General features: G+C 51.2%; 1 protein-coding gene across 1 annotated transcript; it reads left to right on the top strand.

The window, feature by feature from the left end:
* The first annotated feature begins 266 nt into the window (after window positions 1-266).
* CPD (carboxypeptidase D) lies at window positions 267-27,468 on the top strand. The gene is made up of 21 exons (XM_040616948.1): window positions 267-940; window positions 3,324-3,571; window positions 11,447-11,589; window positions 12,326-12,495; window positions 13,081-13,448; window positions 13,863-14,054; window positions 14,979-15,146; window positions 16,297-16,406; window positions 16,842-16,944; window positions 17,442-17,584; window positions 18,150-18,319; window positions 18,862-19,173; window positions 20,251-20,446; window positions 20,711-20,846; window positions 21,648-21,797; window positions 22,215-22,310; window positions 22,404-22,468; window positions 22,627-22,758; window positions 23,141-23,326; window positions 23,639-23,738; window positions 24,393-27,468. Exons 1-21 carry the CDS (start codon window positions 267-269, stop codon window positions 24,617-24,619), a joined length of 4,089 nt encoding a protein of 1,362 aa, XP_040472882.1. The 3' UTR covers window positions 24,620-27,468.
* Window positions 27,469-27,524: the final 56 nt, after the last annotated feature.

Raw genomic sequence — 27,524 nt, forward strand, 5'->3', positions numbered from 1 at the left:
GCCGGGCCGGGGACGGCGCGGAGCCGCGGTGCGGTGCGGCCAGCAGGGGGCGCCGCGATGCTCCCCGCCGCCCCACCCCTCTGTGACGCGACGTTCCCCGCCGCCTGTCATTGGCCCCTCGCCGCCTCGCCCTACCGGCGCCTCCCCTCTCGGCCGCCGCTGATTGGCGGGCGGCGGCAGGAGCGCCCGCCCGTGGGCGGGGCCAGGCCGCACCCCCTCCCGTTGCCCGGCGGCTGGCGGAGCGGCGAGGCCGGCGGCGCGGGGCCATGGCGAGCGTGGCGCGGGGGCTCGGCCGGGCGCTGCGGCTGCCGCTGCTGTTGCTGTTGCTGTGCGCGCTGCTGCGGGGCCCGGCCCGCGCCGCACACATCAAGAAGGCGGAGGCGGCGGCGCCTGGCGAGGCGTTGCGGTACCTGCACTCGGCCGAGCTGGGCGAGGCGCTGCGGGCGCTGGCGGCCGCGGCCCCCCCGGGCCTGGCGCGGCTCTTCAGCATCGGCGAGTCGGTGGAGGGGCGGCCGCTGTGGGTGCTGCGCCTGACGGCGGGGCTGGGCCCGGAGCGGCCCGGCGAGGAGCCCGGCGGCGCGGCCCTGCCCGGCCGGCCCCAGGTGAAGCTCGTGGGCAACATGCACGGGGACGAGCCGCTGGCGCGGCCGCTGCTGCTGCGCCTGGCCCAGGAGCTGGTGCGGGGCTGGGCCGCCGGCGACGTCCGCATCGGCCGCCTGCTCAATGGTACCGACCTCTACCTGCTGCCCAGCCTCAACCCCGACGGCTTCGAGCGCGCCCGCGAGGGCGACTGCGGCGGCGGCGGCGCGGGGGGCGGCCGGGAGAACAGCCGCGGCCGCGACCTCAACCGCAGCTTCCCCGACCAGTTCGGGGCCGCCGAGCCCGACCTGGAGCCGGTGCCCGAGGTGCGAGCGCTCATCGCCTGGATGCGCCGCAACAGGTGAGTGCGGCCGGCCCCGTTCCCCCCGCGGGGGTCCCCCCCGGCCCCACTCCCGGGGTCTCGCCCGGCTCTCCCAACGCTGCCTGCCAGGGCTGGGGGACAGAAGGAGGAGCCCATTTCCCCACCTGCGTCCCCCCAGCCTGGCTTCTGCGCCACGCTGGCCGTTTTACGGGCGTCGGTCCTGCCCGCCGCGCCGGTGCTGAGCCGTGTGCCCAGCGGGTCCGGGGCTGCGCTTTGGGGTGCACCTGCCACCACCCCCGGTGGGCACAGCCCCGCGTTCCCAGCCCCCTGTGTCCCTTCTCCAGGAGCCTGCGGCTGCAAACTCATCACTTCGGCTTGAGCTTCTCTGCGGGTGCTGCTGTTGGGGCTGGTGGTGCTTTACCGTGAGCTGTGGGGTGCTTGAAATACTGGGGTGCAGGTGTACAGCTGGCCTGTGTGCGGATACGTTAAGGGAGAGCTGTGTCCCACGGTGCATCCCCCCGTCTTTGTGTTTCATGGAAAATTCCCTGGATTTGGCAGTAATGCCCTGTGCAGCAGTGCTCCCAGAGGCCCTGCTCCTGCGGCCCCTGTGCCGCCTGCCCTCCTTAGCGCTGAGCCCTCAGCACCCACACTGGGTGCTCGCCTGCCGGGGGGCTGGGTGGCGGGGAGCCACCGGGCCTGGGGTCGGGCCGGTGGCACCCTTGAAGCCCAGCTCCGGGCTGGGCCCCGGGGTGGCCCTGGGAGGTGCGGTGGCCAGGCTGGGTGCTGTCTCGCCATTTGCTGTGTGCTCTTCTTTAGAGAAATGTGGAAAGTCCAAACCGCAAAGGTCAGCGCAACCAGCCGTGGGAAGTTCTGCAGGGAAAGCCAGAATGTGAAGCCTGGTTGGATACAAGCAACGCGCTGAAACAACTGGCAATCCTCTTCCCAAAACCGGGATAAAGGGAGAAGGGATGGCTGATGGCTGCGGTTGCACTGCGAGGCTGTTGGTTGGATCCAACCGACACATGCAATGTTGAGCATTGTATAATGTTTGCTCAGTTTTAGGCAACAAAATTTGCTTGGATAAACTATATGAAAGCTTGGTGGATGGCAGTGCCCACGGGGATTGTTGCTCTAGAGGAATTTAATGAGTGGCACCAGTAATTGCTTGTCCTAAAGATCGTTTAGGACAGCTCTGATGCAGCAGTTTGCACTAAAATCCCTCCAGATTTGGCTCAACTAAAAATTAGTTGCTAGGGAAACTCATGCACGATCTTAATACCATTTTGAAAATACCTTGGGCTTTTTATTTTTTGTAAGTGGTTGAGTTGGGATTGGCATGTAAGCCAGGGTGAAACAGGAAGAACGCAGAGCTTTGTGAATCCCTCTGCCTGGCAGCACCAGTTAATACTGGTACAATTGTTAGACTAACATAACCACTGATAGAGAAATGATTGGGTAAACAGAACTGATTAAAAAAAGAGATAGTAGGTGTAATGCAATGCGTGTGCGCTGTTTTGAGCAAGGCAAAGGTATTGGTCACGTTACCTCTGCTCAGAAACTAAATCCATTTTAGCCGAATGAGAAGGAGAGCTCTTTATCCCTCAGTGCTGTATTGGGTGGAAAGAGGAAGAGCAGAGACAATTACCTTTGGGATTTGTTGAAATGTTTGTGCTGCCTGGGATCAAATTAAAAGTGTGATCTAGGACATACCATGCGCTTTATTTTCTGACTTGGGATTTTAACAGCTCTGTCACATCCAGATGTTATTTGTGTGAGTTGGTTCTGTTGTACGTACCAGGTATTGCTCAAAACTTGATGAAGAGCCGTGTACGTCACTTCATGCACAGGGGCACTGCTTGTCTGTCCGAGTTTGAGGGCTCTGTCTTAGGCTGCAGTGAGAAACTTGTTTCGTCTCCAGTAATGCCAGATGTCAGTTTGGGGAGTTAATAAACCCGTCCTGAGAGTTGGTTTATTGCAAAAATCTGCTGAATTCCACACCATGCTCCCCCTGGGATGCTGTTCAGGCCCTCTGACAATCCTGCTCACTGTGTTGCAGGCTGCCTTCAGTACAAGGGGATACATCTCCCAGCACAGTGTACCTTTTAGTCCAACTGTAGCCAGCTTGGTGTTGGACAAGTGTGTATCTGTAACGTAACCTTGGTGTGGCTGCAGCTCCTCAGGCGTTCTCCCTGTGCAGGGCTGGTGGAGCAGGGTCCAGTCGCTTCCTCTTCCAAAGTGGTGTTACTGGTGGGCAGCTTGTCCAGTGGGTACGTTTTGCCTTGATCCCACGTAGAGTTTGGAGTCTTGTTTGGGTGGGAAGGCAGCAGAATAACTGGTTGGGCAGCTGTAGCTACCTTCCTGTTGAAATTGTTCCAATATGACCTTTTTTTTTTTTTTTTCTTCTTCTCCTTCCCAACCTCAGGTTTCTGCTCTCTGGCAATCTCCATGGTGGCTCAGTGGTTGCAAGCTATCCCTATGATGACTCTCCCACACATAAGCCCACAGGAGTCTACAGTAAATCAGCTGATGATGAAGTGTTCAAATATTTGGCAAAAGCCTATGCATCGCATCACCCCATAATGAGAACTGGCAAACCCAATTGCCCCGGCGAGGAGGGAGAAACCTTCCAAGATGGCATCACAAATGGTGCCCAGTGGTACGATGTAGAAGGTAAGCTGTGCTGGGGAATGCTTGAGCTCTGCTAGCTTGCCTAAGAGAGTGTTTTACAGAAATACTTGCTCCTACTGAGAACTGACATCCGAACCAGTGGTGATTATCACAGAAGAGAGGACGGTGGATGAAGTGATATTTTTAGCTTCAAATGTGTTCTAGCAGCTTGAAATAAAGGGAGGTGGCATCATGGGCGCACCAGTAAGCGTTTGGTGAATCACAGCTTGGGAGATGTTCATTGGGAAGAGATCACAGCAAACAAGATAGTTCTTCCTGACTGTGTTAGGTGCTGGAGAGTTATCCTGCATGTGGGAGGCTTCATTTGCCAAATTAACTGTCATTAGGTCTCTAGATGGTTACTACATTTTGATTTAGGAAAGAGGAAACTACTGTTAAAGGTATTAAACCAATGCCGGTATTTTGTGAGTTTTTTTTAACCTCCAAACTTGTAAATTTGCAAATGATTATAGAACAGCCTCCTGTAAAATGATGTAAAACCTTAAATGTGGGTTTGAGCTAACCTAGCTGTTCTCGCTGGAAGTGGGGTAGGTAGCTGTTCTATGAACTGCTCTGCTGTTAGACCTGTGCAGAAGGTGACAACCTGCACATCTTGTTCTTGTCCACCAGTGCAGTGGGATCTGGAAGGGATCCGAAATTTGGTCTGCTGGGGCTTCTAGGTGAGCTCCTGATCTCTCCGTTAGGCAGCTGCACTGATCTGAGTATAAGTCATTTACCCCCTGGTGCCGCCACTCTGCTTGCATGGAGGTGGCTGGCCTGGCTCAGCCGCACAGTGGGCTGCTCTCTGTGTGTCAGTTTTGCTGAAGATGGGATTTAAACAATAATTTATGGGATGAGATGCTCTCATGGAAAAGGCTCCATGGGCTGGTGGGAAGAGAAATCTTGGCCGTGTCATTAGAAAAACTTCTGCCATGGCCGTGCCCCCTCAGCGGATGTTGTACAATCATGGCCTCGCCAGATGATGCAGAAACTTCTGTGGTGAGGACACAACAAACCCCTTGTATAAATGATCCAAAGAAGTTGCATTGCTTTGTGCCCAGACTGCTGGGCTTTCCCTCGTGCTAGGGCAGAGGGGTGATGGCGGGAGTGCTGAGTGTGCAGTGACATCAAATGTTGTTTATCCTTCAGAGCTTACAGCTCAGCAAGTTCTGGTAAGATGCCGTCTTTCCAAAATACGGGCTTCAGAGCAGAGTCCTGTGTTAACCTTGCATCCGCCTCTCCTGGGAGGGAGGAAGGGGGATTTGTTATTGGACCTGAATGTATCCCCTCTGTGCTGGAAGAGGAAGTCTTGATGTCAGCAGTGGCTGAATCATTGCCTAGGATTTCCCTGGTCAAATAAGATGTTTGGCTCAGATAAGATGCAGTTTTATTTCTTTGTCTAGCAGCTGTCTCCTTCCCTCCACCCTGTTGAGCACACCGGCCCTGGTGTTTGCTGGCTCAGGGTTTGCTCTGCTGCTGTGAAACGTCCAGCAGGAGGAAGGTTTGTGTAATCTGGTGAATTTGTTTATGAGGGAACAGGATATCCTGGATGATCTGCGCTGCCTTGTTCTGGTGACGGTCTTTATCGGCAAACATCTCAGTCAGGAGGTTTGTTAGCTGCTGCTCTAAGGTTTCTTCTGCCCTTGTAATGAGGTGAGGTGGGTGTGCTCCGAAGGGAGGGTGGTTCCAGAGCTTGAGGCATGTGTCCCCTGCCCTCAGCAAGCAGGATTTTTCACTGTGGGGTTAACTTCTTCATCCTCCCGCTGGGATGCAAGAAGCCTGGCTTGTGCTGTGGCACTGGTGCCCCAGCCTTTCAGGCTGCCTTTGCCTTGCCAGTGAGCAGAGCAGAGGTTTCCCCTGCTTCCCTTTCACAGGAGATGGTGAGGTGTGAACTGGAGACCACTTTGCTCTGTGCTGTCACTGCTGTGATTTATATTACACCCAATAGCATCCAGCCTTTGCAGAAATAAGCCCTTTCGCTCTGCCAGGCCACCATCTCAGGCTCAGCGCTGATGGCTGTAGGCAGTTCACGGGCAGAGGTTGTAGGGAGCGTGCGACGACGCTAACTCGTAGGACGATGCTAACTCGTAGGATGGAGCATTGCTGAGCAGACAGGAGCTGCTGGGCACCTGGGTGATCTCTCCCCTAAGCAGTAACTCGTGCCTGGCTGCTGTTGCAGGTGCGCCCGTGGAGGGTGATGGCAGCGCTTGGAGCACTGCCCGGGCAGAGCAGCCTGTGTAAAGCGTAACCCACGAGAGCGGAGATCCGGCAGCGGGGGGGGGGGGACGACGTGGGTGAGCTGAGCGATGCTGCAGAGGCCAGGACACATGTAATTTGATGTTGTGTGAATTTACTGTCTCCCTTTGGGGTTTTAGGTTTTAACATTTATTTTTAGTAGCGGATGAAGAGCAGGCAAAGGGGAGTTAGTTGTACGCAGTGTGACAGAAGTGGCAAAACTACCACGGTGGCTGTATTGAGTCATCTGACTTGCTCAGCTCTATGCCAGGGACTGCTGAGGCTTGTACTCCGACCAGGAGGCCTTTCCCAGTGATTGCAGAATTTAAATGTGCAGTAAAATGAGGCTGGGGAAATCCCGGTACCCCGTGGGAGCTCCCTGGGCCAGGCTGAGCTCTGGTGACAACCAGAGCACACGGTTCTGTGAACGGTGCAGGGCATGCGGGTCAGGTTGTGCCAGGAGAGACTGTAGGCTCCAAGTGAACTAAAGCCAGGAAAAACAAAAGAAATGAGAACATAATGTCTCAACAGGTGGAAATTTTCCTGCCACATTTTATCATGTGAAATCAAACATGCTGGAAAGCAAAGTGCCACAGGATTCATTGTCCCAGAGTTACCAGTTCAGGTTTATGTTGGTGCCAGACCCCATTAACTTTGATTAGAGTTTGCAAACAACCTCTTACGTGTGTCAAACTGAGGTGGCAAGTACAAACCGTTGGAGTAATTGTTAAGGTCAAGTGTGCACAGAGAAAGATGGCTCTCCGCCAGACAGCTGAATTTGGCTTCTGCATTCCAGCTGCTATAGATAAGCACGTCTGTGACTGGGACGGTTTTTAGAGGCTATCTCTGTCCTACACGCTCTGGCTATTCCTTCCTTTTTAACGTCTGGGGGTTTTAACTACCAAGTGGCTGGTCCAGATTAGGAAAATCCATGCAAGTCTGAGCTAGTATATGGTCCAGGTGATGCTTGGAAAGCTGTTAAGAAACCGCTTAAGTCTTCTTATCTGTGGGATTATATGCTTGCCTTTATTTTGTAAAGAGCCCAGCTGAGAAACTGAATTGAGTGTAACGTTCAGTAGGATGTTTTGTGGGCAGCCTTGGAAGGTCTTGTTGTTATTTGCAGTCCCCTACTAAAAGCGATTTTCCTTGCTAGTTTGACTCTCTGATGCCGAAGCGTTTGAGGCCTTTCTGGTATCAACCAGAAGGCACTTCTCAGGTTGAAAAGTAGATTTAGGTTACGTGTGTGCTTACTGGGTTGTTTTGACTGTGGTTACTAGCCACACTGAGCTTCTGAACAGCTTCTAGTGGCATCAAACACGGAGCAGCTGAGCGCTGAGAACAGTGGGTGCTTGTGGCATCGCTCTGGTGGCCTCTGTTTCCTGGGCATGGCGGGAGTTGCACAGTGTGAGCTCTGGTAGAAGTTTTCAGCCATGTTTTCCTGAGATACACACAAATTAGTTGCCCTTATGTGTTTGTAAGTGTTTTCATAAAATTCTTATTGCAATTTTTTGCTTTCTTCTCAAGAAAAGCATTGGCCTGGCGGTTCGGGGGTCTGTGATGCCTCTTCTCACATCTAACGTGAACTGCAGGGCTGTGCTCAGCTTTCGGGAAGAATGCCCTCCTCTTGGAGAGAGCCCGGGGCTGTGCTGCTCGGGGCTGTGTAATGCAGCTGCTGGAGTTGAAGGCTCAAACCTCACCTCCTCTGAGTTCTAATGATTGCAGACTAATGGACCAAAACATTCCCCTGCCTGTTTGGTGCTCACCTGATCTCGTGCTACAAGACAAGCAGTTCTGTCCGTGGAGTGACTTGTGCCACATATTTAATCATGTCTCTAGCTTGCTTTGTGCCATCTGCTCTCTCTGCAGAGCAGACACAACTGTTTCTCTGCTTTAACTTACCTGCAGGCTCTTATCTCCTAATGTCCGCTGCAGCAAGAGCTGGAATTAGAGAGGTTTCTGCATAGTGCAGTTTGAAAATAGTCCTTCCTGGCTGGCCTGGAAAGCTTCTCCTAGCACGTGTTGTATTTATGGTATCTGGATCCCAAGGCTTGACTCTGGAAAGCTGCATTCTGCTGCTCGCCTGCCTGGTTTGAGCTTGGCAGGGAGCAGAGGCACGCTTGTCAGCGTGAACTCTGCAGCACTTGTGCCGCAAGAGGTCTGGAATCCTTGCCTGAAGTGCAGTCCTGATGCTCAAGGAGTGGGACAGAGCAGGAGAGAGGTTTGTTCTGAGCATTTTTGTGACCTACTGCCAGCCAGGGACTGACTTGCTGCAATTGACTGACTGCTGCAGCTTGATTTTGCTTTGCTCTCCTCACTGGTAGTATGATGCCTGATTGGGAGGCTCCAGCTTTATGCAGTGTGGGCTAAAAGACACCCTATGATTAAAAAACGCTTGATTTATTCCGGCATTTATCTCAGATATTACTTAAACAGGTAGGTAGAGTAGAAGCACTGTAGTCTGACAGCCCTCTGCCTTGGGCATGCTTTTTCCACTCTGTGGCTTGAATGTAGTGCTCTGCTGATGGTGGGCTCTGTACAGGTCTCTGTCTACACCTCCGGATCTTCTGTGTATCCAGGAGATGCTGTGCAGATGGTATATGGAAAAATACGTAATTCCATATGCTGCAAAAATAACTGTCCTGCTCTGCAGCGGGGCTGTGTGAAGGCCAAATATGTGCAACGGATACAATCCAAATTCTCAAGCATGCAGTGGACTACTTTCTCAAAGAGACAGTTTTACTGAAATTGATGTAGCAAGCTCTAATTTAGTCCGTTGCTGCTCTATTATGGGTGAGCATCTGTCCTAAATTTGCTTGAATGGCAGATGAAGCACTAAATATGCTTCATAATGGCTCTGGTTTACGTATGGATGTTTTCAAATGCATTAGCGTCCTGCTATGAACAGATGGTTATAGGCTGGCAAATTGTTTCACTCTGCGTGGTGTTTACTGGCGAGAGAGCAGCCCGCTGTGGGTTACTTTTCTAAGCCTGGTAACAGGAGCTGAATAGAACTGGGTATATATCAGATTTGCAGGCCTTGTTCCTCTAATGTCTTGAGCTGAGTTGGAGAGTTTTAAAATCTTCAAACACTTTTTGGCCGCTTTTGCTGGACAGAGAAGTCGCTTTCCTGGTTTGATTTCAGCCCATGCACAAGCTGCAATGCTCTCCTGGCTGCAAGTGACATTTGATTTGTTACAGTAAAAGCTTTGTGTTCTCTTAGCAGCAGGCTCCCGGAAGAAATGAGAGGAACTGGGACATCTTTGTTGTGGTACCATCCTGCACATCTTCCCAGGGGTCTTGTTCTTCTAAATCCTACCTTATGCTGTCGGTCCATCCCTGCTTTACCCAAGTGCAGTGGGGCTATTGAATTCAGAGCAGCGGTCCCTGACCTTCTGGGACAGTGAATGCTTACAGCCATCATGTTTATTATAAGTCTTCTCTGCTTGGTAAAGTGCTGCTGTTAGCTTTTCCTGCCTGTGCGTTAACACAGCCTCTGCAAATGCCAGGTAGTGCATTTGCGTCGTGGTATTGATTCTTTCTGGCTGGTTAATTGGCCAGCACCTCGGAGGGTCCCTTGCTTGCAAAGGAGCTTGTGAATGATTAGGAAACTGCTCGGATAAAGCAAGTGAGGTTTATTAGCATAGCACTAATGTAGCACTTTGATGGGCAAAGCAAAGGATGGCAGTGCAAAGTATGTATTCCTTACAGGCTTGCCTGCTGGGGTCACGCAGGCTGGTGCCGTGACACGTGCCATAGGCTGTCTCCTGCTTTCCTTCCTCCTGAAGTTTCCATCTGCCTCCTGTGGAGCAAATGTGTAGCTGTTCCGTCACAGGTGGGCTTCTGAGAGCCACTTTGGCTTCCTCAACTCATGCAGAAGAGACCCATTGCCTGGGCCCCTGTGTCCAGCTGGTGCCGGTGGGAGTTGTTTGGTCGGTGTGCAGAGGTCTCTGGGCTGAGTGGTCGCAGGCGCTGCTGTGTGGGTTGGGATGGAGCCGTCTAGGAAGTGGTGGCCAAGGCCTGGATTGTAACTGAGTGAGGCTGTGTAACCCACAGGATATTGACAGTGTGCACTTAAAACTTAGTGTGGCATGTTTTCCATACTGACACAACTGCTGGATTTGATGGTGGTGGTAACGATCCTCTCATGTGGCCATGACATCTGGCTACAGTCATGTGACGGGATTTGGCAGGGTGACTCTGAAACCTGTTTTGCAGACTTGTGGTGGCTTTGGAATGTCCTTTTTACTATTGAAAGCTCCCGTGTATGTTTAGAGGGCTGAACATTTGCAGTTTTCAAGCAGCATGCTGAGATCTGAGCTTCAGATCATGAGTATTGATATCTGTAGACCTCCAGTCCTACAGGATGGAGGATTGGTACAGGTACAGGATGTAATGGTACAGGATTCATTCTTGTTTGAGAAACAGGTTTGCTTGCTGAGGGTTGAACGTGAACTTCAGCAAATGGGATCAGGACATTTGCTGGAACAAGGTGACCCTTTTGATTCGTAGCAGTGCCTGTGGCTTCTCTGAAGGGCAAGAGTAGCAAGATAAGCTTAATGCTGGGAAACAGCTCTGCATTCCTGCTTTCTGGTGCTCACGGAGATTTGGCTGGTTTGACACGAAGCTAGCATGCTGTCCCTAGGTGCTGCAACATCCTTCAACTGATTGAGACTGCTGCCTTAAGGAGGAGATGTGGGAGGAGGCTGGATACTTGGCTGCAGGTCTCAGGGAAAAGAAGTTTCCCAGTTGGAGTTTCTTAGGTGGACAAGTCTGCGTCCTGGTCTCCTTTTGTGGGACCTGGCTGCTGCGGGGTCGCAGGAGTTGTTGGCAGTGCGGGAGGCATCACTGCCCTCCCAAGTCAAGAGGAGAGTTTTCTGAAGGTGACTTGCTGCAGTTCACTGCGTGCTGTCACTGTGTCAGACCTTATCAGGGTTTGTGCTAGGGCTGCTCTAAATATCAAATAAATGGAGACCTTCAGATAAGGAATTGGAGGAAAAGAGCAGCTGAGGAGGCAGAGAAGGAGAAATTTTGCTGCTATCTCAGCTAGAGTTTTGCTAAGAGGTTTTTGGGAGAACAGCTGTGTGGTCACTGAAACTGACTTCAGCATGCCGATTTGAGCTGCCGCCTCCTGGGTTGATGGTCTGGTGTGCTCCTTTGTATCGGAGACCTGCAGCTCACTTTGGGTGCAGTAACATCTCTTGCAGGAAGACCCCCCAGATCCAAAGGTAGCTTGGAATGCACAGCGAGGGACTCGGCAGCAGTCATACACCAACTGTGGTATGCCTGCCTTGGCGTATTGGATTTGTAATGTCTGGAAGATGTCTTTGCAGTAAAATGAACCTGTATGAATTTCCAAGAGCTGATTGAGCGGTGAGACCAAAGGGACTGTCATCTTCAAACTGTCTGTGGCTGATGTGAATGGCCCAGCGTGCTGGTTACTGGGAGAGACGGCTCAGTCTTCCCCAGTACAGGCTGTCACGGTGATCTGCTCTGACTTTTCTCCTTGGCTCATTCACTCTGGAACTAGGGCAGCATCGTGATGAGATGCCGGCGGGGGGGGCTGAAGGACAAGGCAAAATGTGTATCCCATGGCAGGATGTCTGTGCATTGCTCCTGGGACATGTCTCTGCCTTGTTTTCTCAGGTGGGATGCAGGATTACAACTATGTGTGGGCCAACTGCTTTGAGATCACATTGGAGCTGTCCTGCTGCAAATATCCGCCGACCTCCGAGCTTCAGCAGGAGTGGGAAAACAACCGGGACTCTCTCCTTGCTTTCATTGAGAAGGTAGTGTGGGCTGGGCTGGGGCACAGGGGCAGCAGCTGTGAAACCTGTGTGTCCACGGTGGGCTGAGCGCACCGTGCTTAGTTGCTTCTGTGGTTTTGTTTGCTGCGTGTGGTAACACGGCGCTGCAGTTGCTGTGCAGAGGTTGGTGGTTACAAAGCTGCTGTGTCTCTCTGTGGTATTGCCACTGTTCCCACATCCTCCACGATAGCAGAGAGGCCTCGTGGGGTGCAGTTTTAGAGAGGTCGATCAGTGCGGTTCTTGTTATGTAATGCAGAATACCTGTATGGCCTCAGTGCCGTGAATATCCAGTGATGTTCAGAAGCACCAACATTGCTGAGACCTTGGCTTGTAGAGTCCTCTGCCAGGATCTCTCCAGATGCCCATCTATGAGTTGAGCATGTGACATTTTAGGCTGGAAAAGGAGGCAGCTGCATTTTGTCCCTCAGTATGCCTTGTAACCTTGCCGTCTTGGAATCGTCGTGTGCCCATGTCAATGAATTAGAGGATTGGTTAGGGGGAATCAATTCTTAGATCTTGCTGCCTTCCCAGTGTGTGCTGGAATTCCCATCCTTGCTGTCTGGCTAAGCACGGTCTGAATCCCAGGCCCTTGGGTGTCTGCCTGGCAGCTGTCCTGCTCTGCTGCGTCTAGGGAAGGGCCAGCAAGTACTGCTGGCTGAGGATGCGCTTCCCCTGGTGTTGCCTGTCTTCAGCCAGGCTCTTGTATTGTTTTCCTCAGGTCCACATCGGTGTGAAAGGCTTTGTCAGGGATGCAGTCACCAGAGCTGGCCTGGAGAACGCGACCATTGTTGTTGCCGGTATTGCTCATAACATCACGGCGGGCAAATTTGGCGATTACCACCGACTGCTTGTGCCTGGGACCTACAATGTGACCGCGGTTGTAATGGGGTAATGTCTCTGTGGCAGTCTGCCTCTACACTGCCAGCTGCTCGTGTTCCTTCACTTGACTTCTGCCCCCAAAGCATCTTGTGTATTTAAGGGGCTTGGCTGGAAGCTGCAGCAGTAAAGAACTCCAGCTTAGAGCTGCAGCTGTGTTTGTTCACCCCATGCCCCACTGCAGTGTGGTGCTGTTGGATGCACAGCATTTCTGTCACTTTTAATTGCTTGTAGCAACTTGTGTCTTACTTTCTGGGCAGAGGGAGAAAGCGGAGTAGGATCATCCCAGTAAGAGTTGGTGTTGCCTTGGGTCTGGGTGTGAACATGTAGCTTGCCCTGAGGCTTAGCCCTGTGGTTTGCCTGGGGCTTCTTCCCCGGTGAGCCCATAAACAGGAGCTGCTGTGGCACGGCAAGGACCGCCACATAGTTGAGGCTGGTGGGATGAATCCTGTGAGCTTGTTTGCAGGTGAATTTCTCACGTAATCATTAACATCACAGTGAGTTCGGGCTGGGAGGAGTAGGCTGCAGTGGTGGGAAGGCTGCAGGGCTCTGTTCTGCAGAGCCTCTGTGCTGAAATGAGCTGGGTTTTTTTTCCAGTTACATGCCAGTGACCAGAGAGAACATTGAAGTGAAGGAGGGAGCTGCAACAGAGATTGATTTCTCCTTGCAGCCAACTGTAATGCCACCAGCTCTTAACATCACACAGTTCACAGCGACGCCTGCTCCCAGCCCTACCGTCACCCCCACCCCTGCGCAGGCAGAGGCCCCAAGCCCAACCTCTCTCCATCAACCCATCCAACCTGTGGACTTTCGCCACCATCACTTCTCAGACATGGAGATCTTCCTGCGGCGGCACGCCAATGAGTACCCCAACATAACCCGACTCTACTCCGTGGGCAAGTCAGTGGAGCTGCGGGAGCTCTACGTAATGGAGATCTCGGACAACCCTGGCACCCATGAACCAGGTAACATGGAAAATCCTTTTCAGTGAGGCACAAACGCAAGTAAGTGGCGGACCCTTTGTGTTGGGAAACTGTGAGCAGAGCAGAAAGGAGTGTAGACCTGGCACATGTCTGAAGAAAGGCTGAGCTGCCCCTTGAAGTATCCTTTCTAAAGCAACCAGGTGCAGTGAGTGGCACTAGCGTGTGGCTGGGGACATCTACACTGGTCATGGAGCTCTGGGGACAGAAGGACCAAGGGGTTTCCCTGAAACAGTGTTTGTCCTTTTTGGTGTTGTGGGAGCAGAAGGGTAAATTTTAGGCAAATGTCCTCCGGCCCTGCAGAAAGGCTGGTGAGAGCAATGCTCAGGGTGGCGGGATGTCTCCAAGCTTTAATGTCATGGTTATAATTGTCTGTTTGGTGTGGCCATGTGTCTGCAGGGGAGCCAGAGTTCAAGTACATTGGTAACATGCATGGGAATGAAGTTGTGGGGCGAGAGCTTTTGCTGAACCTCATTGAGTACCTCTGCAAGAACTTTGGCATAGATCCTGAAGTGACTGATTTGGTCCAGAGCACACGGATTCACATCATGCCATCTATGAACCCTGATGGCTATGAGAAGTCCCAGGAAGGTATTGCTGATTCTGCTGAAATATCTATGGGGTTTTAGCTCTGAGAACGAGCCTTTGGGTTCATGGTACCTGTGAGAAATCTGGGAACCTTGCTGCAGCAGAGGGGCCTTCTGCACAGGTCAGCTGAGAAGGGACTCGATGTGTGCTGTGGGATGAGTGGGAGGACCTCGCACTGCAGAATGTGTGTGGCTGACCGATGTTTGAAGGTGTTGGAGAGAGCTCTTACACTTCAGCAGTGCTGTATGCTGCCCCTCTTTGGGTCCCCTTATGGTTTGTGGCTATCCCAAGGCTTATTTTTAAAAAAAGGCATTCCTTTGACACAGCTCATGCTTGCTGTGCTTTGGTCCATGCTCTTAGTAACATGTGATGTGGGAGCCAGGCTGTCTGCAGAGCACTTGTCCAAGGATAATACAGACTTTTATCGTGATGTTGAAATTGGCAAAAACTTCCGTTGGGGAAGTCCTTAAAACTGCGTGGTTCTTGCAGACTGGCAGAACAAAGTCTGTCCAGAATGATTTTCTGGGAGCAGAGCTCTGCTTGAGTTTAACAAAGAACTTGTCCGTCTGGTTTGGGAAGGTGAGCTCTGAGGTTTCTGTGGTCCTGACATCCGGCTGTTGGGATTGTTCATAGTTCGCTGCCTTTCTGCTCGCTGTGGTCTGACTGGCCCGGGGAGCCTGTGCGAACACCCACTGGAAGGGCCCCGGGACCCCTGGGACGCCCCTGTGCAGAGCAGACCTCCCGCTGAAGGGGAGTGTGGCTGTCCCCTTGCCCTGGGGTGCAGGAAACCCCCGCGCTGCTGTGCTCTCTGCTGTCCTCCCTTGATGGATAGTTGTAAGCTCTGTAGTAAGAGGGTGCTTAGTAAGTCCCCTCACTTCAGTGGAAACTTGCATAGTGTGCAAGCTTGAGCTTGTGTTTAATTTTCAGGAGACAGAGGAGGTACCATTGGCAGAAACAACAGCAACAACTACGACCTGAACCGGAACTTTCCAGATCAGTTCTTCCATGTGGCAGACCCGCCGCAGCCAGAAACTCTTGCTGTCATGACCTGGTTGAAGACTTACCCGTTCGTGCTCTCAGCAAACCTGCACGGAGGTATGGCAGCCCAGCCGAGCTCCTTCCTCTGCACTGAGGTTTGGGGGATGGGCGCTGGCAGGGGTATCTCCACAGTGTTGTAGGTGTGAACCATCTGCCCCGTCCTCGCTGGGAAGCGGCAGCAGCTGGGTTCCTGCAACAGGGGGAGGGCCATTTGCAAAGGACACACGCAAAGAGTAAATCAACCCTTTTTTATGCTGCTGGAAGATGGATAAGAAGCTGGAAATGGGAGTGAAAACCATGTCCCCAGGCATGTTTGTAGGGAGCTGAAGAGGCTGCTGGGAGGGTCCCAGGCACTTCTCTGAAGTGGGGATTAGCTAACCTGCTGCCTGCTGCGAGGTGGGGAAGGACTTTCTTGTCGGTGGTTGCTCAGCAGCTGGGTCTGGGAATGTGATATAGTGCTGCGGCTGTTACAGGCTTCACAGTATTCATAAAGCGAAGGGAACAACCTGTAATCCTGAGGGCTCCCTGCCTTGAGTCGCATCGTGGAACTATGAAATTTGCTGTAATTTAATTATCTTTTGGGCATGATCTAAATTAACTCTCTGTATTACAGCTCATTCCCTAGAGAGTTTGTCTGCTGGCTTGTAGCTGGGGTAACTTGCAGGTGCTTTCTGCTAGCCTGCTCGCTTTTGTAGCGCAGGAGTACTGTGTGTGGGGAGGAGGGGGCTGGCAGCTCTGCAGCCACGGCGGTGTCTGGGGTTCCGCGGTGCCGTTAATACAACTTGCTTAGGGAAAGCTACAAAAAGCCAAAGACGTTATCATCTGTCAGTGCTTGCAGTAAACTCCGGAAGGCTGGAAAACTACAGCAGTTGGGCCAAGAGCACCATGCGTGTTCTAGGAAACTCCTCCCCTTGCTTGTTCTCCTCTGTGAAAGCGATTATTATGAGGTTGTGCTCATCCCTCCTGCATGGAAGAACCGAACCTTTGTGTCATGGCTTGGGTTCACCTTCCCAGCCGGGTGTGGTTTTATCTCTTCCTGTGCTTTTTTGTGTCTTTTCTGTCCACTGAGCTTTAATGCTTTGTTTAATGCCAAGTCTTGAGAAACAGGAGACTTGGCACTTACTGGAGCAAAAGAGAAATTTCCCCTATTAGGCTGAGGGCTCATATGGAAAGCCTGAGTGTGAGTCAAAGCTTGTTTCCCCTGCAGGTTCTCTAGTGGTTAATTACCCCTTTGATGATGATGAGCAAGGGATAGCCATATACAGTAAATCTCCAGACGATGCTGTGTTTCAGCAGCTGGCGCTTTCCTACTCCAAGGTAATACTCTTCACAGGAACATGGGCACATCATGCTGGGTTAACCCCTGTTGCTGTTGGGAACCTCCTGAGCAGCTGGTAGGGGAGGGTGTGGGTACGGTGGGTGCCTGGGGTTGCTGTTTGGTCCTGTGGGAGGCTCTGGTTCCATGAGTGGATGGATGTCCAGCATGTTCTGTCTGCGGGCCCTGGAGGAGGAGGAGGAGCGCTCTGTGTGGGCATGGGGGCCAGCGCACTGAAGGGCGGTAAAAAATGCTGTACATGGGCTGGGAGGAGAGCAGGGGTGTCTGGGTTGGGGTGCAGTGTGTGCTGCAGCCATGCAAACACACGTCTACGTGAACCTCTGTGTTTGGTAACCCCAGGTGTGTGACTAATGTTAGACGGTGCCAGTGGCCGTGGAGTACAGACTCAGCTTCACATGTTGCGTCTTGTTTTGCAGGAAAACACAAAGATGTATCAGGGAAGCCCTTGTAAGGATATGTACCCCACGGAGTACTTCCCGCATGGCATCACTAATGGGGCTCAGTGGTACAACGTTCCAGGTAAAGTAGACTTTAAATCTCTTACAACTTTTGCCTCCAGGTTAATGCATGTGCAGCTTAAAGAGTTTAGTCTGATCAGTTGCAAACTCTGCGTTGGTCAGCCCAGATTACTGGGACTCAGGTTTCTTTTATAACCTCTTAAATAATGTACTCAGATAAAGTTATTCCTGGGGGAAGGAATTTATAGTGTAGCTTTTCTGGCTATTAGCAAAATAGTTTCATAAAATTTTACAGCACTATATTAGCATGGAAGGTATTTACAAGAAGAATGGTTATTTGTCTGCTATTCTGGCATCCCTTTGAAGCTTGAATCTCTTGCCCTGTGTAAAAGCCTTTTTTTTTTTTTTTTTTTTCCCAACTGTAAAAGGTGTGCTGTAGTTTGTACTTCATCTTTCTCTGCTGTTTGGTGTTTTTTGGGTTTTATTTATTTATTTTGAACTGTGTTACAGTTGCTTTCAGGAGACTTCGTCAAAACTGTTTTTACATTTCTGTTGTAGGTGGGATGCAAGACTGGAATTACTTACATACAAACTGCTTTGAAGTGACCATTGAGTTGGGCTGTGTGAAATACCCAAAAGCGGAGGAGCTGCCAAAATACTGGGAGCAGAATCGCCGATCTCTCCTCCAGTTCATGAAACAGGTGAGACACTTTGACCTGAAGCAATTGTGTGAGCTGCCTCTGGGGTTTGCATTAGACATGCCTGGATGAACAGGCTAAGCTGCAGGCTGAAGTGAGTGCTGCTTGCTGGCCAGACAGGGTACCTCTTCCACGGAAATCATCCCCATCAGAACGTGTCTCCACTCCTCCTCTCCTCTCTTTCTCAATGTACAAAAATCTGTATGGAAATAGGAGCCAGGTGATGCAGATGTGGGCTTTTTATTTACCACTACCTTGGTTTTCCCTAGGCTAGAGTGGCCATTAGGTGCTGTTCCCATCTGAGTCAGGGCTGGTGGTAGCACTGCGCACCTGGGGCACATAAACAAAGGTGTGGAGCAGAGTGCTGTGGTGGCACCCTGAGCCAAACAATTGCTCATTCTACTCATCAGGTGATCTTTGTCCACACCGGCTGCTGGCGAGTGTAACCTGAACCATTTTGGAACATGGTGCTCCTCTGGGAATGCTGAACCTCCTGGGCTGGGAGCTAGTGGGATGTGGGAGGCAGAGTGAGGGCTGGCACTCAGCAGGGCTCTGTGTCTGTGCACAGGTTCACCGCGGTGTCTGGGGGTTTGTGCTGGATGCTATGGATGGAAGGGGCATTCTCAACGCCACCATCAGCGTGGCCAACATCGACCACCCGGTGACCACCTACAAAGACGGAGATTACTGGCGCCTCCTGGTCCCGGGGACGTACAAAATCACAGCGTCTGCCCGAGGGTGAGCAAGCTGGGGCACAAGGAGCAAACAGCTGCATGACTGACTTCCCAGTCAGGAGCAGTGCCATCATTGTAGGCACGCGTGTGTCTCCTGCCCTCTGGCCTGTGCAGGGGTAGCAGTGTGGTGCTATCCTGATGTCGAAGTGCAATCCAGATCTTCCCTTGTTTGGAGGTGGTGTGGAGGAGGAATTGATAACTTAGTATCTTTAGGGGAAATTCTCTTGCAAGCAGCTGTCCACAGAAATTACTTCATCACTTCAACCGCTGCCAAAACCTGTGTTAAAGCAGCCTGACTTGTCCTGCCAGCCTGCCACATAACCCTGCAACACCTGAGCCAAAAGCAGCTCAGTGCCATGTTAGGCCTTGAGCCCTGTCCTCCTGCCGTTCCCATGTCCCTTTGAAGTGTTCTTGCTCTTTGTATGCTTCTCACTTCTGGCAGGGGAGCAGCAGCGGTCCCTTGTGAGTGCCTAGTCAGGAAGGGGGATGGCTTGTGTGAGGTCTCAAATGCCTGACATTTCTTTGTGCCTTCTCTTCCCTGGGCAGGTATGATCCAGTCACTAAGACAGTGGAAGTTGGCAGCAAAGGTGGGGTGCAGGTCAACTTCACTCTTTCCCGGACAGACATCAAAGTGGAGGAGGGGAAAGTTCCAGTTTTGAACACTCCAGACACCAGTGACCCCAACGAGAAGGAGTTTGAGACCCTGATCAAAGATCTGTCTGCTGAGAATGGCCTGGAGCGCCTCCTGCTTACTTCATCAAGGGATGTCTCTCCTTACCGATACCGTCCTTACAAGGACCTCTCTGAGTTCCTCCGAGGCCTCTATCTGAACTTCCCACACATCATAAATCTCACCAGGTCAAAACTCAAAGCAGTAGTGCTCAGCTCCCCCCTGAGTAGCAGCCTGTGGTAGGGAAGTAGTGAAATGATGAGCCATGAATGCAGTGCAAAGATGGGGAGCTCGTCCCTCCCCTTCCCTGTGGTCCCTGAGTTCAAAGGAGCCACATGGGGAAGGGCATGGTGGCTGTGGGCACTCACAGATGCATCCCTGTGCTTTTTTCATGAGGCATCATTTTATTGAATTAAACCTGGGGTGCTGTCAGTTCCCCAGGGGTGCCTGGGACTGGTGGTATTCCCTGCAAATACCTCTGTTTCCTGCATTCTGTTTCCTCTGTTCTCCAAATCCTTTCTGACATCTACCATGTGAAAGAGTCCCCAGCAAAAATAATCAAAATTTGACTCACAAATCTCAGACGGCCTTTTCAGATTGTCTGCCTTCAGATTTAATTCAGTGGTGCATGACATGTTTGAGTTGGCTTGCCCTGAGCCAAGGTCCCTGCCCTCCTGCAGGAGACCAGCTGCTGCAGTCCTCTGCTTTTCTTTGTGACCTGTAGCGCTTACCCTCTGTCAGCTTTAGAAAGCACAAACCTCTTTGTCCCAGGACCTCATTTGCTTGTTGTTACCAGGCACAACATGCTCATGTGCTGTCCCCACTGGTGCCAAGGCCACTTTTCTGATCTGTAGCCTCTATTGTCCTTCCAGTTGCATCAGCCCCGATTGTGTTCCCTGCTTTGCTTGCATTCACTTGGCTGACTTAATGGCATGACTGTAGCAACAACTTCTGCATTATAAATTAGTTTGATGTCCAGATGTATCCTGCTCTGAAGGGGGAAAAAACCCCAAAAAACCAACACCTGCACCTGGATATATTTTTACACAGATACTTGTGTTCAAACTGGTGTTCATAGTGAGTTGTGTACAGTGCTGCTGCAAATCTGCTCACGTGATGTGATTGTTTTGTTTGTCACTTGCCTTTGCAGCCTCCTCATGGAGGTTGGCAGCAGTTCCTTTCCACACCGGGATTTCTCCATAAGGCCAGGCTAGGGCCGCAGCTCTGTTCCTGAGCTGACACTCTGGTTTCTCATCTCTTGGCAGTTTGGGTCAGAGTGTCGAGTTCCGTCAGATCTGGTCCCTTGAAATCTCCAACAAGCCCAACCAGTCTGAGCCTGAGGAGCCAAAGATCCGCTTTGTTGCTGGTATTCATGGAAACGCTCCCGTTGGTACAGAGCTGCTGCTGGCACTGGCAGAATTTCTTTGCATGAGCTACAAGAAGAACGCTGCTGTGACAAAGGTGAGGAGCCAATGCAAGGGACCATCTTGAAGCCTTCCAGCTGTATCCTGAGAGAGAAGACGGCGCTGACTGGGAGAGACTTGTCTTGTTAACACTGACTTGTGGCTTGCAGTGATCCTGTACATAATGGAAGGTGCTGAGGGCCACGGGGCGAGTGGGAACCTCTGACGGCAGTACCTAGGATGAAGCCCAGGCAAATGAGATGTACAGAGAATGAACCCTACTAATTGCACTTTATGTACTGTTTCTCCTCCTTTTGCTCAGCTGATTGACCGAACACGGATTGTGATTGTGCCTTCCCTGAATCCAGATGGACGTGAGATAGCGCAGGAGAGAGGCTGCACATCGAAGATAGGCCAGACTAATGCTCACGGCAGAGACCTGGACACAGATTTCACAAGTAAAGCAAATTAAAGCCAAGTGGTGTGTAGTGTCCCTGTAGAAATGCAGGCTGCTGTAGAAGTCTTCTGTTAGCTGCTCTGGGGTTGGGTGTAGTCATTTGGTTACAAGGTCTCCCTGTAAAAAGAGCAGCACTCCTGTCCTGGAGCCCAGGCAGCACACTGGGAAGCTTTCAAAGCTTGGATCCCCCTTAGAGATGGTAATTTGCAGTCTCTTGTTTGCAAGGAAAAGACGAAGCAAAGTTCTTTAGGAATAGTCCCGAGGTTTGACAACACCTAGTGTATTTTTCCTGTTAATTCATTTCTTTCAACCTCCGATTTCTCAAAAATGCTCTTTGTTCATGCTCCCCAGAAGCAGTCTCCTTTTTTTTTTTTCCTGCTTTTCTGGTTTCTGTGTAACTGCCTGCTGTATCCCTAGCACTGTTACCAGTGCTGTGCCCACCCTTCCTGGCGACGAAGTGTTCTCTCTGGCTGGCTTTGGCTGGGATCATCCCAAATGCTTCCTTAAGAAAATGTCAGTTTGGTGATGTTGAGGAGAGCAAACACATGAAATACCTACTGCGTCACAAAAGGAAATAGTGACATGTCACGTTTGTTTAACTTTGCAGATTAATTCCCCCTCCATGGGTAGAGTGGACTAGATGCTTTGCTTTATCTGTCAGGTGCATCTGCTCAGGTCTAACAAATAACTTTTAATACATGCAGCAGACAGTTTCAGACATAAACAAATGTACTGTTGGCCTCTCAAACAGCAGAGGAAACTGTTGTCAATTCCCTTTTCTGTTTGTTGTTCTGATTTACAGGCAATTACTCTCGGTACTCAGGGACACGAGAGCCTGAAACCAGAGCCATTGTAGAGAACTTGATACTGAAGCGGGATTTCAGTCTCTCTGTTGCGCTGGATGGAGGATCTCTGCTGGTCACTTACCCGTATGATAAGCCAGGGCAGACAGGTATGACTAACTCCTCCAGAGCCTTGCCTGCACAGTTACCCTTGGGCTGTCTCTGCAGAAGTTCATGTGACTGCATGGTGGAAGAGCTTTTTGCGCTGGTGGTGTTCTGTAGCATCCTTCTGTCTTCAGCTCTTGGACTGTGGAGTTGACAGTCTAAGTAAAGCTATAAAACCTCACAGGATTCAGCTAGGGATCAGAATATTTACCACTTCTGTTCCTACAACAGTACTTCAATCTTTCTTTTGCCAAAGCTGGTATAAAGTCTGCTTTTGATACCATCCCTCAGTGTTAGAGGAAATCTGGAATGGCCCTGAAACAATGTGTCGCTATTTAATACAGGATCACAGGGTCAGAGTGGGAATCTGCCCTCCAGTGAATAGGAGTTGCACTCTCAAAGTCTCACTTTTCTCTTTGTAGTGGAGAACAAAGAAACACTGAAGCATTTGGCAGCTTTGTATGCAAACAACCATCCACTGATGCATTTGGGCCAGCCAGGCTGTCCAAATAAGTCAGGTATGTTTGGCTGAATCCTTTAACCCCCTGTCAGCTTGTGCTGGACTCTGCTAGGAGCAGATCTGTCTGAGAGCTGTGTTCTCGCTCTTGCAGATGAGAATATTCCTGGCGGTGTGATCCGTGGCTCTGAATGGCACAGTCACTTGGGAAGTATGAAGGTACTCTATCATGGCACAAGGCTTTCCATCTCTGCTAAACAAGCATTAAAAAACGTATTTGTTCTGATGTCTGCGCAAAACTTCCCCGCCACCAGCTGCACTTTGCAAAGCTTTTTAAATGCCACCTCTTGTTGTAACTGTCGTTTTGGTTTTTGCAGGATTTCAGCGTTATGTTTGGTCATTGTCCTGAGATCACTGTTTATACAGGCTGCTGTTACTTCCCGAGCGCGGGACAGCTTCCTGGCCTGTGGGCAGACCACAGGAAATCTCTCCTTAGCATGCTCGTGGAGGTGAGCCGCAGTCTGTGGGAGGAAATTCTGGCAAGGGATGAAGGTGGTGGGGAGGTGGGGAGGAAGAAAACAGTATGGAGAGTCTTTGTGTTTATGTTGATGCTGTGTAATTACAGACAGTCATAATTTAGGCTGTGTGAGGAATAGATTGAACAGAGGCAGCAAGTGACCAGGAAATGTGTTGCTATGAGAGTTAAACATCTGTGCTGCGTTGCCTCCCTGTGGGCTGAGCAGTCCTTGCAGTATTGTGCGCTTCTGCTTATTAGGGTGTCAGGGATGGAGAATGGGCTGCATCTTGAGGGGAAGATTAGATTCTACTTCAGTTACAAACGTGCCATATGCTCCGATCTGAACGTGGCGTGTTTCAAATGCTTTATTTTAGGTTCATAAGGGAGTCCATGGGTTTGTCCAAGACAAGAGTGGCAAGCCGATTTCTAAAGCTACCATCGTTCTTAATGAAGGTTTGAGGCTCTGTACTAAAGAAGGTGGCTATTTCCATGTGCTTTTGGCTCCAGGTTTGCATAACATCAACGCGATGGCCGACGGGTACCAGCAGAAACATGTCAAGGTACATGAATGCCTGTACTGGGGATGTTTCCCCCACTCCCTGTCATATAAAGGCATCCCTGTTTGGGCTCTGCAGAATTGGCTGTGTTTAGCCGCTGGTTGTGCACCCAGGGTAGCTGTTTTCTGCCTTGGTATAGGATGGAGAAGAATTTCCCAGCACAGCAGGGTTGTTTTGGGCAGCAGCTTTCCTTTTCATTGCACTTGTCTTTGCTGACCAGGTCAGGACCAGGTGGATGCCAAGTATCTCTTTTGTCTGGACACCTAACAGAGGTGCAAGCTTTGAGACAGTCTGAGCTCTTGTATCTTTCTGCAGGTCTTTGTACGTCATGATGCACCCAGCTCTGTGTTTATTGTATTTGACACCGAAAACAGAATATTTGGTCTGCCAAGGGAGCTGGTTGTAACTGTTGCAGGTAAAGTGACACCTCTGATCAAAGCTTTGAGCTTTGCTTTTTCTACCAGTTCATGCTGACAATGACCCTTCACTGAACTGGAAGCCTGCAGACTTAAGCCATCTCCTGCTTTCCCTTCTGAATGCATGCTTGTCCTTGCAAACTGGTCCAGCAACCCTTTGATCTGGTGATGCTGGGCTAGAAAATGGGAGGGACGGAGGAGGTGGAGTGTGTTGCAGGGGTCTGAAGGGTCCGGAATGGACTTTGAGATACCTGGAATGGGGAGAGCCTGTTTATGTGTAGAGCTGGGAGCTATATCTTGCTTCTTCCCCAGGTTTGGAGTGCTTTGGTACCAGGTAAACATTAAGATAATTTTTTTTTTTTGGATGTTGAGGTGGCAGCTGCTGCGGAAGCTAGAGTTTATACCCAGTGGTCTGCAGGGGAGCTCACTGATGCTATCCTAGATTGTGAGCACAGAAAGTAAAGCTAGTGCAGTTCTGCTCTGGGAGCAGCTGTCTTGCATGGCATGTCTTCTGTGGTCTAGGAGGGAGGAGAAGGGTCACAGTGAAGTGAGGAAAGTGGTGGTGACTGTAGAAGGGAAGACGGAGTGTGGCAAGCCTAGGGACCTCTAGGGTGGGGAACGTGGCATTAACTTTAATGCCTTCTCTCTGGCAGGTGCAAGTATGTCTGCTCTGGTCCTCACCGCCTGTATCATTTGGTGTGTCTGCTCAATTAAGTCCAACAGACACAAGGATGGCTTCCACCGCCTCCGGCAACACCACGATGATTATGAGGACGAAATCCGCATGATGTCCACTGGCTCCAAGAAGTCCCTCCTGAGCCACGAATTTCAGGACGAAACAGACACTGAAGAAGAAACATTGTACTCTAGCAAACACTGACACCTCCTGGGCAGGAAAGGAGGTTCCCATGGACCAGACCCGGTGGTGGGGGGCAATCCCTGGGGTTCAGTTTTGAAACATTAGCTTGCAGGATGTGTCCTCCAGAGGTGTGGGTGGCAACTTCCCCCTACTATTTGCTCTGTCCCTATGGCCATGCAAATCAGTGGGTGTTGGAGGCTGCTTCCAGGCTAAGGGCACGGCTTGTTATGTTTTTGGGTCATGATCTGGAGGTTCATGTGACGTTGTTTGAAAGGCAACTTAACAGGGTGGCCAGCAGAGTTCTTAGCACTTCCCCAGCATCTCAACACAGCGAGCAGATGGTGGGGAAGTGCCCCAAGACTGGCATGGAGTTGTAGTTACAGCACTCCAAAGCAGTTTCTCTACCTGTTTGGATTTCATGTTTTCCATTCTGTATTTGGGGGAAGCCAGATCCTTCACTTGACTCTGCGTTCTGCAGAGCAGGCCTTGGAGAAAGACCAAAAAAGCCCCCCAAAAGCCCTTTGTTCTCAGTTGCTCACTTGGAGCTTTTCCCCACCATGAGATGCTGTGGCCTGCTGTGTTCTGCAGTGGTTGTGGAGCACCTCAAATGTGTTGCTCGTTCCAAGTGGTGACTTGGCATCTTGAAAGCCGGGGGAGATGACATCCATTCTTGATATGAGCTGGAGAAAGGAGCAAATGTCAGAGCTTCAGTGAACTCTGACGAGTTCAGTTGCTTGCCAGCTCTGCGATACTGCTGTTCCTGACTTCTGGGGAAGGAAGAAACTTTATCCCCGTCACCCCTCGTTGCTTTTTGTTTGTGTAATAGACTTGGCCTTTGGGGTCTCGTGTTAGCGTTACAACAGCACAGTGTCTGAAAGAGCAACTGAAGGTTGTTTACAGCAAATGGATAAACTGGTTGTGGTGGGTACTGTAGAAAAGCAATCAGCTACTGCCTCCACCTGATTAGTTTTGCTCAAATCCACCACTGTTCAGGAGGAAATGGTGAAATCTGACCACTGCTTTCTATTTGAGCATTACTGGAGCAGCAGGGAGAGGTCATGGGAGTATTCATGGCTCAGCTTCAATCTTAAATTTTGAAGGAAAGCTGCACCATTTGCCACTGGCCACCTAAATATCATTTAGTGATCAGAGCACTTTGGAAACACCCTCTCATCAAGCTCTGGTGGTGGTGGGCATCAAATTAGCCTGCTGGCTTGGCTCTTTTCTGCTACTACAGTGTCCCTGATGTAGCAAGAGCTCCACTGGCTTGTGTGTCTGCGGTTGTGTCTGCTGCTGTGGGGGCCTGGGTGCAAGGTGTGAGGAAGGGCTTGAACAGCTGTGCGGAAGGAGGAGGGAAAAGCAGCCAAATTCTGTTTTATAGCACTTGGCAGGAAGTTGGAAGGGGGAACCACAGCATGCATCCCCAAGACACATGGGGTTTGTGGGGAATAGCAACAGTGTCCAGGAGGGAAGAATGGATGAAACGTTTGATTTCCAAAGCCTTTATGCATCTCTGACATTCCTGTGTTTTCTGGGCAGAAGGCTGGGGTTAGAATAGGCACTTACTTTCTTGCTGCTCATTTTCTTCTTTTGATTCTTGCCCCACTGACCTGAGCACTGACTCATGGGTGCAGAAGCTTGGTGCAGCAACGTCTTAGGCATGTAGTTTGCCCCAAGCTGATCTGTTCTCCAGCAGCCTTGGGAGGCCCACTAGTGAAACTTGCACCTGGTGCCTATGGGAGGGTGTTTGCCCCAAATGTATGATGGGGTCTGTTCTGCAGGGCTCTGACCTGGTCTCCTCTGGGAGAACAGTGCGGTGGGTTCCCTGTTGAAGGCTGTTGGGCCTTGTCACCTGAGCTGTTCCCCACCTCTGCATGTGGTAGATGCCCTTCCAGAACCACGCGCCTGGGGCCATGCTGCCATGCTCATAGTCTCGGCTGGTTTTGTGCAGCCAGCTGGAGGGACAAAGATAACCCTTAGACAGCAGTATACCTTCTTCCCTGTTCCACGGGGAATTCTGTTGCAAGAAATGTGGTAAGATCTGGCTGGGGAGGTGTGCTGGGAACAGGGAGGTGAGGCTGAGCATTCCCCATGCTCTTGTCCCACATTGCTGTCATGTGAAAGAGCTGCTCTTGTTGCCTCTGTTCTGCAGGAGCCATGAACATCTCTGCCGACTCCTAGTGCTAAGCAGGGTGATGGGATTTGGTCCTGGGCTGTGACCTGTTGCCATGTGTGATGGGCTGCAGCACACCAGCACACAGCAGTGTTAACCCTGCCTGATCTCTGAACTTTTCCTGCTTTTGAGGGCTTTAGCAGGGTTTTATATTAACATTGAGTTTGCAAATGGCTCTTAGGGCTCAGTTTGGGCTTTGTGTGCTCTGGCAGCCCACTGAGCTGGCCTTGCTTTGTCCCACTAGCAATAAGTCTCCATAGGAACTGGCCCTTTCCCCGAGAGTGCGTTTTGCACGTCGCTTGGCGTAGGTGCGTGTTTGAGATGTTCTGTGAAGGTGGGAGACTTTTCTAGGCAGCAGGACCAGGTGGGAGGCCTGGCGTTCACTCCCTGCTTGCAGCCAGGGCAGAGCGCTGGGCTGTTGGGCGCCATTTTGGGGAGGCCCCTCACCCTCCGTCCGCCCGCAGGAGGGCCCAGGTCCCTTCTGCCGAGGAGCTGGTCCCCCGCTGGTCCCTGGAGCCTGTTGGTCCATGCACTGTGCCTTCAAATGTACATTTTTAAAAGGGATTTGAATCGCCTTTTCCTGGAAGCGGGATGGGGCGGCGTGAGGCAAGGCCTGGCTCTGCCCAGAGCCGGGCCCTCTGTTTTTTACCTGTATTACTGAGATCCAATAATCTGTATAAAACTATTTTGATGTCCACCTGGGTTGGCTGGTTCTTCCTGCGACGGGTAGGGGGGGTTGGGGCTGTAAGGAGG

Source organism: Falco naumanni, chromosome 1, assembly GCF_017639655.2.
Source record: "Falco naumanni isolate bFalNau1 chromosome 1, bFalNau1.pat, whole genome shotgun sequence".
Taxonomy (NCBI): domain Eukaryota; kingdom Metazoa; phylum Chordata; class Aves; order Falconiformes; family Falconidae; genus Falco; species Falco naumanni.

What these genes read in the sequence shown, in the direction of transcription:
- CPD (XM_040616948.1), top strand. Translation starts at nt 267, where the DNA reads ATGGCGAGCGTGGCGCGGGGGCTCGGCCGGGCGCTGCGGCTGCCGCTG. An exon ending in CCCTGGCACCCATGAACCAG is followed by an intron (nt 13,449 to 13,862) that starts GTAACATGGAAA and finishes ATGTGTCTGCAG; the next exon opens with GGGAGCCAGAGTTCAAGTAC. An exon ending in AGGCTGTCCAAATAAGTCAG is followed by an intron (nt 22,311 to 22,403) that starts GTATGTTTGGCT and finishes TCGCTCTTGCAG; the next exon opens with ATGAGAATATTCCTGGCGGT.